The sequence below is a fragment of the Mirounga angustirostris genome, unplaced genomic scaffold, assembly GCF_029215605.1.
Source record: "Mirounga angustirostris isolate CCGP_5_RB_7025 unplaced genomic scaffold, mMirAng1.0.hap1 SCAF_12, whole genome shotgun sequence".
NCBI lineage: Eukaryota > Metazoa > Chordata > Mammalia > Carnivora > Phocidae > Mirounga > Mirounga angustirostris.
In genome coordinates, this window is record NW_026991720.1 from 103,533,055 (window position 1) to 103,547,605 (window position 14,551).

Consider the following 14,551-nt stretch of genomic DNA (forward strand, 5'->3'; position numbering starts at 1 on the left):
GTCCGTTGCAGACACGATCTGTAGAGGCTCCGAGTGGCCCGTGTGGGGCCTGCCGGGTTCGCTCCGGGCTGGGTCTGGTGCCTTCTGCCACACGCCGCTGGTCTTGGGGCGCTTCTACCCGGCCCGCTGATAGCTGCCTTCTCGCCGGAAGCGGCGTCTCGCCACGGAGCCCCGGGCCTTCGAATGGGCAGCCGGGGGTGCTCACCGTTCCCGGGGCATCATCGTGTGCAAGTTCTTTAGTGTATGCTGGTAGGAGATAGCTCGTTTGACATAAAATAAGTCGTGATTTCACCTGCTGTTTCCCTCCTAGAAACGTTACGTATGCAGAATTTACATGCTTTTGAAACATTTTATTTTATTTTATCTTATTTTTAAAGATTTTTATTTATTTGCGAGAGAGAGAATGAGAGACAGAGAGCATGAGAGGGAGGAGGGTCAGAGGGAGAAGCAGACTCCCCGCTGAGCAGGGAGCCCGATGCGGGACTCGATCCCGGGACTCCAGGATCATGACCTGAGCCGAAGGCAGTCGCTTAACCAACTGAGCCACCCAGGCGCCCCTTTTGAAACATTTTATGCTTGAATTCTCCTGAATTAAAATCTCAGTGTCTGGAACATCAACATCATTATTTATTTGCACTTTTCCTAATAAATATGTGAAATGTTTTCAAAGTAAAAATACCAGTACTTCCACCAGAAATGAAATTACTTTGTGAGCTTTCAGATTTATCGTGGTTCTTTGGCCTTTAGAATATATCCTCACAATACTGCACATTAAAGTAACTTGAAATATATCTCTCTTCTCTGTTGCTTCCTTGAAATATGGTTACATTCCTTTGTTTTGGCTCTCAATTATCAGAGAACTTTTGGTTTCCTTTGGTTTTGTTTTTGCTTTTTGATTTGATTTTTGAATATATACAACATTAATGTGAGTTCATAGTCAAAACCATATAATAAAGTGTCAGTGAAAATTTTGTGGTTTGCCCATGTATGTCTTTGCCCATTTTTCCATTGGAGACATTAAAAATGTCTTAGTGATTTTAAACAATATTAACTGTCATGTATTTTGCAAATGCTGTTCTTTTTTCTCCGTTGGTTGCTTTTTAAAATGATTTTTTAGCAAGATTTATTTGTTTTAGAGAGAGAGAGAGAGGGAAAGAATAAGAGCAGGGGAGGGGCAGAGGGAGAGAGAGAGAAATCCCAAGCAGATACCCTGCTGAGTGCAGAGCCTGATGCTGGGCTCGATCTCACAACCCTGAGATCATGACCCAAGCTGAAATCAAGAGTCGGTCACTTAACCCATGGAGCCACCAGATGCTCCTCTGTGGCATTAGGCATAATGGATGCTTCGAGACCGCTTTCTCTCTGACCCGCAGGTGTGGAGGTCTCAGCCTGTGACCCTGGGCGTAACATTCGAGTCTGAGATCCTCTGTGACATATCCCGAGGCCTCTCCTACACCTGGACCTTCTGGAACTCCCAGGGGTGGCCGGTGCCCCTGCCCCCCGCTGTCAGCACCCACAGGCAGACCGTCACCGTCCCCAGCTACTTCCTGGAGCCCGGGAACTACACCGCTCTTGCCAGGGTGAGTGGTTGGCTGACGTATGTCCCGCCCGCCTCGGAGCAGGAGCTCAGCCCCAGTCCCTCCAACCTGCTCTATCCCAGAAAACGAGGGTTGTCACAAGTGTGGCTGGGCTCTCCAGAAATGGTCTTCCTCGGAGAGAGCAAACTGCATGTCCAAACGCAGGCAAAGTCATCGTGAAAATCTCCTTACTCTTTTAGCAAAAGCCTCCTGAGCATCTGCTTTGACTGTGTTGCTGAGGTAGTCCCCAGATGTCAGGGGAGTGTCTGTGTCTGGAAAAAGGGTGAAAATATGTCGCGGTCCCTTCTAGAAGAGGCGGCTTCATGGAGCAGAGTCTGTTTGCAGGCAGAGACTGGCCCTGTGTTTTCCTGCTGTCTGAAAGTTCCCCGGGGAGCTTGTCACCTCCTGGGGGAGGGGTGGCTGTGAGCCCCGCCTCTGGTCCTGCAGTGTTCCAGGTCAGGAGAGGATTGCAGAATGGCAGAGGCCATGGATGGTCCCGTGGAAGCACGTGGGGTTTGAGGGGCTGGGCGGTGGGACACGAGGCTGAACACATGAGTGGGAGGTTCTTTTGAAGACCAGGGGAAGGCAGAAATGGAGGGTTGGGCTTCAATGCTCAGCGGGCCATGTTGGAAATGTTGGAGGGTGGTCAGATGGATGTGGGGGGAGGTAAGGGATTGTGCTGGGGTCTCTGAGCAGGAGGATAGGAGCAGTGAGGGAGGAGGGAGGTCAGGTGGAGTGTCCCGGGAGTGGAGGAGGGATCTTGGGGAGTAGGGGGGATGCAGGGGTCTCTGAGCAGGAGGATAGGAGCAGTGAGGGAGGAGGGAGGTCAGGTGGAGTGTCCGGGGAGTGGAGGGGGGATCCTGGGGTGTGGGGGGGTGCTGGAGTCTCTGAGCAGGAGGACAGGAGCAATGAAGGAGGAGGGAGGTCAGGTGGAGTGTCCCAGGAGTGGAGGGGGGATCCTTGGGAGTGGGGGTGCTGCTGGGGTCTCTGAGTAGGAGGACAGGAGCAGTGAGGGAGGAGCCCAGGCAGGCAGCCCTTGTGTTTTGGGGATGGGACAGGGGAAGGAGCCAGAAAAGGGGGGAAGGTTTGGTCTGTCCTTATTAAGCACCTTAAGGATCTGTGTCACCAGTTTTATTTAAATTTTAAAATAGTAATGTTTTGTTAGAGTCTTTTAAAAAAATCACTTGTTCCTGTAATGGTCTGTATTGTTTCTTGGTTGAACACAGCTTAAACTCTTCAGTGTCCACTGTCACATCGGCAGGGGCGAGTAGGTATCCCGTTTCTGTGACGGATCGTGGGCTCTCCTTGTCACCAAGGAACATGGGAAGTGACTCCTAGAAGAGTAGATTTCAGCTGGACTGACGGGGCCCATCGCAGACCCTGTGACCCAGGTCATGGTGTGGACCACGCTACCAGCCTAACTTCCTGGTGTCCCAACTGGGGCATGAACGGGGTGGTGGAGTGTTCCCGAAGCAGGCCGTCTGGCCAGCCTCTCCGAGAGGCCAACTGCCTGTGGTCTGGCCTGAAACTTTGCAGACCACAAATACTGTGGCTGGTTTAGTTAGAAATGGTCATTCTCGCAGGGCCTGGTTCATACTGTGTAAGGTCACAAGTGAGTGCCACATGACCTGGCAAAAAGAGGAAGGGACAGGACAGTGTGCCCCTGGGGATCCCCCTACATCCCCTGGCTCTGAGCAAGGGTGCGCAGTTGGATAAGGTGCGCGAAGATGGGCATTGACATGATCGGTGAGACCATGCGTGGGTAGCCTGTGTCCGGTGCTGAGAGTCCCTCTTCCCCAGGCCCTGGACAGTGGGGTCACAGCACCCTCTCCTGCCCATGTGGGAAAGGAGAAGATGAAGGTTGGCTTCATTGCTTGGCACACTTACTCATGAGCATGTCCTTGCCCGAGAGTGGGCTCCGGACGTGTCTTCCTCCAGGTCGTGGGGACCTGACTTGATGAGGTGCTTTTGCTGATGAATGAGCTTGTCATCACGTTGCCTCCAGGGGTCATACCCTCCGATGTCCAGACCTCCCATTGTCACTGCCCACCCACTTCCCAGTCTTTGGACGTTCCTGATGGTTCCTCCAGCAGGAGGAGTTGGGCAAGCAGAGATGGGAGGTGTAGGTGGGAGTGTGGAGTGTGATCAGACAGTAGTCGGTAGATGGTTGTCAGGTCCCCACTCGGAGAGCCACCAGCAGGGAACCTCGGGTGCCTTTCTGAAGGAGACCACCAAGGACCGGGGCCCAGACCAGTGAAAAGAACAAGTGTGACGCTCTGCCTTTTTTTTTTTTTTTTAAATTGCATCAAACTTCTCAAAGAGCCCTTTTGAATGGCCTGCTTACAAAATGTTCCAGTATTCCTGAGTTTCAAAATATTTGTTTTAAAGTTCATTTACATTGCCTCAAGACCATCGCATGGGGGCTAGAAATGTAGTTTGTTTTTTTAAGATTTTACTTATTTATTTGAGAGAGAGAGAGAAAGAGCAGGGGGAGGGGCAGAGGGAGAGTCTGAAGGAGACTCCCTGCTGAGCACAGAGCCCAACACGGGGCTCGATCTCACCACCCTGAGATCATGACCCGAGCCCAGATCAAGAGCTGGACACTCAACGGCCTGAGCCAGCCAGGCGCCCCCAGAAATGTAGTTTACAGAGAGCCAGCTAGTGCCATCCAAGACCAAGACCATGGACAGGGTTCCTGTTGGCGGAGCGGGGCACCCGTGTGTCACTGTGGGAGTACCTGGGCCGTCCCGGCTCTGTGTGCACCCCCAGACGTGAGCACGTGTCCCTATCCTCCTCCACTCCAGCCGCCTTGCTTCCACCGGGCACACGGGAGGCTCCTTCTCTGACACAGGTGACCGGTTGGGGTTCACGATAGCGGAGCCCCTCGGTACAATGCTGGGGGCACGTTTACACTCATCCTTCCAATGTTATCCTACTTGTTTTTAATTTTTTTTTTTTTTCAAGTCATTGCTACACCCAAGGTGGGGCTCGAACTCACGACCCTGAGATCAGGACTCGCACGCTCCGCTGCTGGAGCCAGCGGGTGCCCCCGTTTCCTTGCAGTGGTAGAGGGGCGTCCGGCTCCAGCGCGCCTCCTGCCCAGTGCCCTGGGTGACGTCCCCTTGTCGCCGCGGTCCAGGTTCAGGTGGAAGGCAGCGTGGTGCACAGCAACTACAGCGTGGCGGTGGAGGTGCGAGCCCGGGCCCCCGTCAGCGTCATCTCTGAGGGCACGCACCTGCTCCTCTCCAGAGCCCCCTCGTTCACCGTCGTCCTCACGGGCTCCCAGTCCTACGACCCAGACCGCCCGGAGGCCGCCCTCAGGTGAGCACCGGGGAGCTGAGCTCGTGTCTCCCTCGGGATCCTACCATGAGGGAGTTTAGGGAATGGGTGTCACTCAAGTGTGAGTATTCTGGACAATGAAGTTTAAGTCTTGTCCAGTCCCACAGCCTGCGTAGCTTATCCACAGTGGACATTGCTTTCTGTGGACTCGAGGCCGGAAGGCCAGATCGAGGGGCTGGCCGATCGGTGTCTGGTGAGGACCTGCTTCCTGGTTCCTAGCTGGTTCTTCTCATGGTGTCCTCGGGCTCTCGGGGGCTCTGCTGTAGGAGCCCCGTCTGTCCCTTCCCTGAGGTTCCACCCTTGCGACCTAATCCCCTCCCAAGACCCCCCTCCCCACACTGTCACACTGGGCGTTAGGTTTCCACATTTTAGAGGGACACATTCAATTCTTGGCAAACATGTTACGCTGTGATTAAAATTCTTGCTTTGGTGTATGGGGGCTTGATCTCCCAAGTGTCCCACATCCCTTACTGTTGGAGGTCCCTGGCTCAAGCCTTGGCCCCCTTATCCATCCACATGCCCTCCCTGGTGGCCTCACCCGGTTTCCTGATGTGGGCGTGATCCATGTGATAGTCACCTCAAGCATGGATCCTCCATGGACGCCATCCAGAGCCCATGGCCTGGGAGCACACATCCTCTGTGGACGCCGTCCCTGCGCCGGTCATCTCGAGCATGCATCCTGCGTCCAGATCCTTCTTGGCCTCCAGGCTGGGTGTCCCACCATCTCTGCAGCCTTCCCATCTCTGCTGACAGAAGGATCCTTCCCATCGTTCGGGCCAAAACCTTGAGCAGTTCTCTTTTCCTCTCCCACTTCTCGGCCAGTCTGTTGGGAAAACACATTGGCCCCGTCTGGGCGGAGTGGCATCTTGGGCTTCCTTCCGTGAGATCTCCTCCCTGGTCCCCGTGCTGGTCCCGACCGCCGTCAGGCCGTTCTTCACAGAGCGGTGGACGGAATCTCTTAAAGCCCTTACTGTCACCACCCCATCTCCTTCCATCTGCGCTCAGACATCACATGCCCAGGGAGGCTTCCGATGACCCCATTGACGGCGATGACAGTCCCATCCTGGCTCTGCGGTGTCTTTTCCCGTGGCCCCTTCTCCCCATGACATCCCATATTTGCTCATGTACTGCGGTCACCATCAGTGCTCTGTCCCCACTGGAATGTTTGCTCAGGACCGCAGGGCTGTGACTTGGCATATCGCTGTGCCTGGCACACAGTGGGTCCTCAAGCAGTATTCCAGAAAAGTTAGAGGTGCTACTTTGTTCTCTTCACCCCATGAGCATGGACATTTGCTGCGTCCTGAGTGCGGGCTTTGGTGGAGGCGGGAGGCGGCCCGTTGGACTCGCTGGTCACACGCACGTGATCTGGACAACGCACACGGCTGGCTGCGCACCTCCCGTGCCCCAGCCGCGGGAGACACAGTGGGGTCTTGTTCACTCTGCACCCTCCCCTGAGAGCCCCGCGTGGCGCCCGCGAGCAAGAGTTCAGTGTGTGTCTGCTCCCTGGGCGCGGGGACTGTTCCCACCCAGCCCTGGAGGAGGGCTGCCCCCGCCCCGCAAGGGCCTGAACTGGCCCCTTGCCGACCAAGCTCCTACAGGCTCTGGAAACAGGGAGGTTTAGAACTGGCGCCCGGGTTCAGGTTGCTTATAGTCCAAATAGGGAAATGAACTTGGAGGCAGGAGCAGCAGTGTAGACTCTGGGGGTGCCGTGTGGGGTCCCTGCCCCTGCTCAGCCCACACCTCCTTCCTCCCCACGCCTCCTGGTGGGGCTGCTGGCCTCGGCGTGTCCGCCCAGAGTAGGACCCGCTCCAGGCAGGGGTTGGGGTGGCTTCCTGGCTGTTGAGCGCAGTGGTGACGGTCACAGGGCAGAAGGCCGTGCATAGGGGATGTGCCTGGCGCCCATCTCCTGGCCCGTCCACCTGCGCTCCGGGACGGGCGGCTCCCGAGGACTCGGCCTTCCTGCAGTCAGAGGCAGCATGCTCCTTGGGGGCTGCAGAGATGCCAGTGGAGGTGGGAGGCGGCATGCGCGGGGCCCGAAGATTAAGTGACCAGAGCAGGGCCCTGAGCCAGTGAGCTGGGCGGGGCAGGGCCCGGTCCCCAACCTTGGCGGCCTGCCCCAGTGTTGGGAGCTCCCACCCCACCGCCGTCAGAGAGTAAGGGAAGCATCGTGTCCCCCGGCCCGCTGCTCCCCTGGGGCCCCAGGAAAGCCCCACGAGTGGCCGGGGGTGGCCACTAGGCTGCCGAAGCTGGTGCCTTCAGCCCCGCTGGCTTCTCCCACAGCTATCACTGGACGTGCACGGCGGCCAGCAGCCCCAGGCACGCATGCTTCGCTGCCTCCTCTGCACGCGGCCTGGGCGCTGGGGCTCCCTCCCTGGCCTTCCCTGCGGACTCTCTCAGCGACAGCTATGACCAGTTTCTCGTGACACTGACCGTGTCCAGCGCCGGCCGGAACTCTTCAGCGGCGCAGGTGTTCCTGTCCCCTCGCCCCGACTCGGCTCTCAGGTACCGCCTGCCCCTCGCTTCCTGCAGGCCGGGTCCGAGGGGTGTGCCCTTCCATGCCCTGCCCGGCAGGCGTGGGAGCCACCTGAGGGGCCTGCTGAGGAGAAGGGGGGCTGACCAGCGAGGTGGGGGGACCCCGCTCTCCGCTGGCCCCGGGGCAGAGCCCGCCAGGCAAGTGCTGACACGTGGGGGCTCCAGGGAGGAGGCGCCCCTCCGTCACGGCAGCTGCCCCAGGACAGGGGTCTGCTCTGGGGCTGGGGGCCGGGGCTGGACGGAGGCTAAGGCATCACGGGGCCGGGCCAGTTGTGACGCGGGGGCAACACCGGGCGCGGGGAGCGGGGATGTGGTCTGACCGCAAACTGGACCTGCGACGTGGAGGCCGGGCTAGCACCCGAGTGAGGGCCTTGCTGAGCGCAGACACTGGACGCAGACTGGAATGTGCCACAGCTGCTCTGTCCGCCCCCAGGGGGCGAGCGGGACGCCTGGAAGGCCCCGGGCGAGCAGGGCTGCTCCCGTACGTGGACCCTGCAAGGGGTCTGGGCAGTTACCATCGCCTTGTTGTGTATAAACGGCTTGGGGTTAAAAGTGGGGAGACCGGGGTGGGTTCTGGAAGGCTGTGCCTGGCCAGGACCAACACAAAGGAGAGGACGTAGGCTGTGACACCGAGGTCAGACCGATGACTGGTGGAGACCACCTCCCAGGGGTTCAGGTTCGAGACCATGAAAAATCCGTCTCAGCAGACAGGATTGGGCGCCTCTCCAAGGTCCAGACACACCCAGGCCACCTGCACGTTTTAAGGCTCCTGATATGTATGAAAAGTGGGGGAATCAAGGTTCCAGGGGGCTCAGTCGACATAGCACATGACTCTTGATCTCGGGGTCATGAGGTCAAGCCCCACATTGGGTGTGGAACCTACTGTAAAAAAAAAAAAATTGAAAATGGAAAGTCTGGTGCTCTCCCTAAAATCTCCAACCTGGTTTCATGGTGCAGATTCGTCCACATCTCCTGGGTCAGCTTTAAGGACGTGTTTGTTAACTGGAACGAGGAGCTTTCTTTTCAAGCCAAGTGTGACGAGTGTGGTGAAGGGCCCCATCTGTCCTACTCCTGGGACCTCTTCCTGGTCAACGGGACAGAAAGGACCCAAATGGAAGGTAAGGTCATAGCCGCCTTCATTTTGTTAACCCAGGGGAGGACTCGGGTATTCGGAGATTGCTGAAAATGTGCAGACTCTGACTCATCTGGACCAGTGTCCCTAGTCGTGCCCATCACACCCCCAACCCCTCTCATTTATGCTCACGGGGATGGAGATGCCTGGATGCTGCAGCTCAGCCTCCTGCACACGAGCCCGGACCCAGGACTCGCCTCTGTCCCTCACGGCTCCTGCTGTCCTTGGGGCCACTCCTCGCCCCGGCTCTGCAACCCGAGACTTCAGGCACTTCTCCGAGACGTGGTTTTCTTGGGTGGATGGGGGTCCCACCCAAGAAAGGCAGGGCGGTGGCCACGTGACATGAGATCACGTGTGAGAACGTGCCAGCTCTGGGGTGGGACGTGGCCTGGGTGCGAACCAGGAGGGAAAGCGGTTCTCATTGGTGGCATCTGTGATAAGAGAGATGATTGTGAATGGCAGACAGAGGAGCTTTGGTTTCCAAGCTGGGTCCAGCTGGTTCCTGGGACAGAAGTGTGTGCCCAGCCCTCAGAGACCCAGACTTACTTATTCTGAATCCGTTCCACGGGGCCGCACAGAGCTTCCATACAAGGGCTCTGAGTGCAGCTGACCTCACAGCGAGGGGGACAGGAACACATGTGGCCATTTTTTTTGTGCCCTTCTTTGCAGGGGAGCCATTCCCACATTCCTGACATAATGGGGTTTTCCAGAAGCAAAGCTGGTGGGGAATGCATGGGAGGAACCGGCATGAACACCCGGTGGTTAAACTTGCAGCCAAGCCAGTGACTATCCAAAGACCATGTGTCTCCCCTTAATGTCACAGAATCTGGCTCTGTGATGGCAGTGAGGACAAGCTCACTCTAGCAAGATGTCCTTGTGTTACATCCGTAAAAATTTTCTCTTTGTCGTTCATCCTTTCTCGTAAATTATACCAGCGCTCTTTAGAGTTGTTGCACGAGACGTGGACAGGTGAGTGGGGGTTAGGAGCCCCACGTGCCCAGAGTGTGTCTAGAATAGGCATGAATCACCGTGCCAGGCGTGCATGTGCAGGGGGAGCCCGAGGTGAGCAGACCCCAGGGGAGCTACAACATCCACCCTCCAGCTTCCCGGGGGGTGGTCTGCCTGCCTCTGGGGGAGAACTGTGCCCCGCCCCGGGCATTTTCTCGGACATGTCCTTCTCAGATGTGGATCACGTTTGTTAAAACGGATGCTGATGTAATCGTAGACCTTTTTGTTTATTTATTATTATTTTTAAAAGATTTTATTTATTTGAGAGAGAGAGAAATGGAGAGCACAAGCAGGGGGAGCAGCAGAGGGAGGGGGAGAAGCTGGCTTTCCACTGAGTGTGGAGCCCGACGTGTTACTCAATCCCAGGACCCCAGGATCATGACCTGAGCTGAAACCAGCAGTCAGACGCTTAGCCAACTGAGCCACCCAGGCGCCCCCCCATAAACCTTTTTAAACCACATGGTTTTTGGGCGCCCGGGTGGCTCAGTTGGTTGGGCGACTGCCTTCGGCTCAGGTCATGATCCTGGAGTCCTGGGATCGAGTCCCGCGTCAGGCTCCCTGCTCGGCGGGGGGTCTGCTTCTCCCTCTGACCCTCTCTCCTCTTGTGCTCTCTCTCACTCTCTCTCAAATAAATAAATAAAATCTTTAAAAATAAATAAATAAAATAAAACACCTAGTTTTTCTGGTCCGAACATCTCACCCTGTCCCATGTTTGTTCAAGTTCCCTTTTGTAGAACAGTGGGGCTGCTGGGCGCCGCCGGACTGGGGGCCGTTTCGAAGCTGCCAGAGTCCAGCGCACCGCCCACGGAGCCGAGCTGGCTGGGGCTGCACGCAGTGGGCACACCATCTTCACGGGAGCCGTCACCACAGACCCAGGGCCAGCTGGTCCTCTTGGCCACGGGGAAACCGTCCTCGGGGCCCGCGGTCGGCCGGCACCGGGTCCCTGCTGCGGGTGACCAGGGGTCCCCGGGGCCCAGCCCCCCTGGGAGCCCGTGCCCCTCCCCCTCTGGTAAGTGCCGCTGTCCTGTCACGTCCGCTCGGCTTGTGGGATGCTCCTAGGGTCTCAGGGCCTTCCTCCCTAACTGCAAACCCTGTCCAGGCTCTGACAGCCGTCCGTGCACACGGCCTCCTTCCCAGCCACCAGTCCCTTCACTTTACCCCCGGTTTTCAGGCTGCCCAGACACTGTTTCTGTGCCTCAGAAGTCGAGGGAGGAGCTCGTTGTCAGGGAGCAAAGTTCTGGCCCAGAATCCGCCCATCCCTTATTGTCCCTCCCCAGTGACGCCATCGAGGCTATGCTTTCCCTGGGCTGCGGCCTGGCAGATGCCACCCCGCGCCGGGGCCCCGGGGCTCAGGGCAGCCGCCGGAGCGGCCGGCTGCGGGGACGGGGCTGTGACGTCTGCAGCAGGACACGCTTGTGTCCACTTCCGTCCTGAGAGGAAGGAGCGCGAGGCTCTCTGATGGGGCAGTGGGAGCTTGGAGAGCGCGGGGCCCTGCGCCCAGCGGCTGGCTTATCCCGCGGAAGCCGCACACCCAGACACGGCCTCCTCCACTGTCACGGTGACGGGGTGACATGTGCAGAGCCGGCTGGGGCTCAACACTCGGACCCGGGCAGCCCGCATGCGCTGTCAGGAGCGTCGTATGGACTTCAGGGGAGTCTGTGGCTTTAAATGACATGTCATGGTTTTCTCCTCCTGTGTAGATTTTGAAGCCTATTACAGCGATATCCAGGAAGCCATGCCGTCCAGAGGGAGACAGCCCGCCGACTGTGAGTCTGTGATGGGGGCTCCCCACGTCCCCGCGCCAGTCCCATCTCCGAAGCCTCTGAAATCGGGAATTGCCCCTGTGCTCCCCCGCATCACGAGCTCCCAGAGACGCAGGGCACCATCTGACCCGCATCTTCTAGCTCACCCACTGCTGCACTCCAGGTCCCCTGTGCTTCAGAAACCCAGGTAGCCCCAGGCCCGCAGGCAGGCACTGCTGGTCCGTGAGTGAGTGATGCAGAAAACACCCCCTTAGCGCCCTTTCCGGGATGTTGCCGTGGAGCGCTGCCTCCTGTCCGGTCGGCTTCTGTTTCTCCCTCTGTCCCCTTCTTCCTGCCTTGTACCCCCTCCGATCCTACGATAGCCCAGCGTACTTGTCCTACTTGAAGCAGGTGCACGTGGTGCTCGTGGCTCTTTCCCCGGCTGTCTGGCTCTAGCTCTCCAAGGACACGTCCAGGGCAAATGTGGACCCCCATCCCAGACGATCATGGTGCCTGGAACCCTGGCGCACAGCGAGCGTGTCCTCGAATGGACAGATGCGTGGTTGGTGGATGATGTATCTGTGGACAGAGGTGCTGGACGGTCCATGGACAATGTATCCATGGACAGAGGTGCTGGACGGTCCGTGGATGACGTATCTGTGGACGGGGGGGGCTGGACGGTCCGTGGACGACGTATCTGCGGACAGAGGGGCTGGACGGTCTGTGGAGGACGTATCCGTGGACAGAGGGGCTGGATGGTCTGTGGATGACGTATCTGTGGACAGAGGAGCTGGACGGTCCGTGGACGACGTATCCATTGACAGAGGGGCTGGACGGTCTATGGACAATGTATCCATGGATAGAGGAGCTGGACGGTCCGTGGACGATGTATCCGTGGACAGAGGGGCTGGACGGTCATGGAGGATTTGACCATGGGATCTGCTCTGTTTTCGCCGGCATCCTCCTCTCCGGCCTCTGTGGTTTCTTCAGCCTGTCTGTGCTCCCTCCTGTGACCACACTCACGTGTAAGGGGTTGGCTCCACGCTCACGGCGGGCACCTAGTAAATAACACCGAATGAAGAGAAAACACTATATAAATAAAATTGCCTGGTGGTGACTGACTCAGAATGGGGGGGGTCACGTTCTCCCTGCATCTTCTATCCGTGACTCTGAGTGTGGAGTCAATTTGCCCTCTGCGGTGTCCCGACGTGCTGCGTGCTGGACCACGCAGGAGCCCTTCCTCTGTCTCTGCTCCCTTCCTGCTGCCTAGACAGACAGCCCCGGCTGCTTTCAGGGCACTCCCAGACCCCCCTGCCTCCAGGCCCGTCCTGGGCGGATTTTTGGCACTTTCTCCCGTCTGGTTTCCCTCTTTCCCACCCCCTCCAGCCACATCTCCAACCGCTCTCCAGTGTTCACTCCAGAGCCCGTTCTGGCCTCTGTCTGCACCTCGCCCCCCAGGGGACCCCCCCGCCCATGGCCCACGGCCCACTGGCTCTAAGCCAGCCCCTGCCCTCCACCCCTCCTCATGCCCTGCTGTGACTGTCTTCGCTCACGGTCAGCTGGCTCCCTAGTCTGGAGGCTGCCAGCGTCGTCTGGTTTGCTGGGCTGACTTGCTCTGCTGGGCCCTGGCAGCCGGGCCCCTGTCACGCTGCTGAGCGGATCTGCCCTGGACCAGCTCCCGGGCTCAGCGAGCAGGGTATTTGCTGAGCAATTGAGGATGGGCAGGAGGGGAGAGGCCATCGCACCACCCACCGCGCGGTGACAAAGGACAGCTCTGGAGCGGGGGTGGTTGCTGAAGACAATATTTTGATATGACACGTCCAGCCACTGGCGCAGTTATGACTTAATATTTCAGAAGATCATTGGCACTTACTCCCTGACCCTGTGTTGGCTTGCCTTGTCTTCCCAGGGGACGATGCCAGCCTCCCGGGAGCAGGCCCGAGTTCGAGTGCTGACGGGGGCCGCGGGGACGGGGACAACCTGCTGGGCCCCTCGGCCCCCCTGGCCGCTGCCAGGCCCACCCTCGCGGTGGACTGGCCCAAGTCCCCGGTCGGCCGCGCTCGCTTCCACGGCTACACCTCCTCTGGTAGGAGCCCTCTCTTCAGATCCGGGGGTTTGCAGCCGGTTCACAAGGGTTTGGGGACCAGCCCCTCTGTTTCTTCTGCAACATTTCCTTTCAGTAGAGAAGTCCTTGGGGTCATCGTGCCTTTTCTGCTTGTGCGTTTCCCTCCGGGGACGCAGGCAGAGGCTCCTTATCAAAGGCAGAATGTGCCTCTGAAGCCCGCCAGGGGCCACATCCGCAGACACACCTGGTGGAGGCTCTGGGCCTCCCCTGTCGTCAGAAGGCTGCCTCCTCCCCCTTCCCCCACCCCCGGCCCCCATTTCGGGAAATGACAGTTTCCCTATTGAGACCACCAGCCTGCATTTCGGGGCCAGCCTCTGCCCGCTAAGGAGGGGACCCGGTCACCAGTGGGCAACAGTCACACCCAGATTTAAGAAATGGTTCACAGTCTTCAAGACGAAAAACTCGCTTTGAAATGCCTTAATCATGCCTCATGGACAAGGTCAATGTGTCAGCGAGCCAGGTTGGACACGGAAGCCCCCACGAAGGGTACAGCGTGAGCTCCCACCAGCGTTCTCTTGTTGGGAGCCAAGTGTGACCCAGGACTCAGGGTCGCTGCCCTCAGGCAGGGGAGGCTGGAGGGGAGCCTCCAGCTCCGTATAGAGGGTGGGTGGCAAACATCTGGGGGCATTTGCAGGTAGGGACAAGCCTGCTCCATGGGAGTAGGGGGGAAGCCAGCACGGGAGGGGTCTGTCTGCCCCCTGCCCTGCAGAGCCCGCTGATGGCCCTCTCCCTGTGGCCCCTTCTCCTCAGGTATCACGGGACACACGGTGACGATAAAGCCATTCTCACTGAGCCCTGGGGACACATACGTCCTGCAAGCCTCTGTGGGTACGTTACACGCTCAGCTGGACCTGGGGCGTGGGAGGATGAGAGTTTTCATTATATGCAGATTTTTTCTGGAAATTGCAGCCGCTTCTGACCTCCCGGGCTCTTGTTCCAGAGCGTCCTGACCCTCCCTCCGTCCCCACCGTCCCGCACTGCTCATTCTTACCTACTCCTGTGTTTCTGATCCTTATGGGATCAGGTGGGTGTTCAGGTCACGGTAAAGGCTGAGATGTTGGCCTTTAAAAAAACCCGGAACGGGGTGTGTGTTTAT

At 58.2% G+C, this 14,551-nt stretch overlaps 1 protein-coding gene across 1 annotated transcript in view; it reads left to right on the plus strand.

Moving 5' to 3' along the window:
• The window catches only part of PKD1L1 (polycystin 1 like 1, transient receptor potential channel interacting), a 138,540-nt gene that overhangs the window by 36,406 nt on the left and 87,583 nt on the right, over nucleotides 1–14,551 (plus strand). Inside the window, exons 15-22 of the mRNA XM_064575588.1 lie at nucleotides 1,374–1,580; nucleotides 4,717–4,898; nucleotides 7,197–7,418; nucleotides 8,406–8,566; nucleotides 10,310–10,597; nucleotides 11,289–11,354; nucleotides 13,240–13,416; nucleotides 14,206–14,283. Coding sequence (XP_064431658.1) covers nucleotides 1,374–1,580; nucleotides 4,717–4,898; nucleotides 7,197–7,418; nucleotides 8,406–8,566; nucleotides 10,310–10,597; nucleotides 11,289–11,354; nucleotides 13,240–13,416; nucleotides 14,206–14,283 — 1,381 coding nt within the window. The remainder of the gene's footprint in view (nucleotides 1–1,373; nucleotides 1,581–4,716; nucleotides 4,899–7,196; nucleotides 7,419–8,405; nucleotides 8,567–10,309; nucleotides 10,598–11,288; nucleotides 11,355–13,239; nucleotides 13,417–14,205; nucleotides 14,284–14,551) is intronic.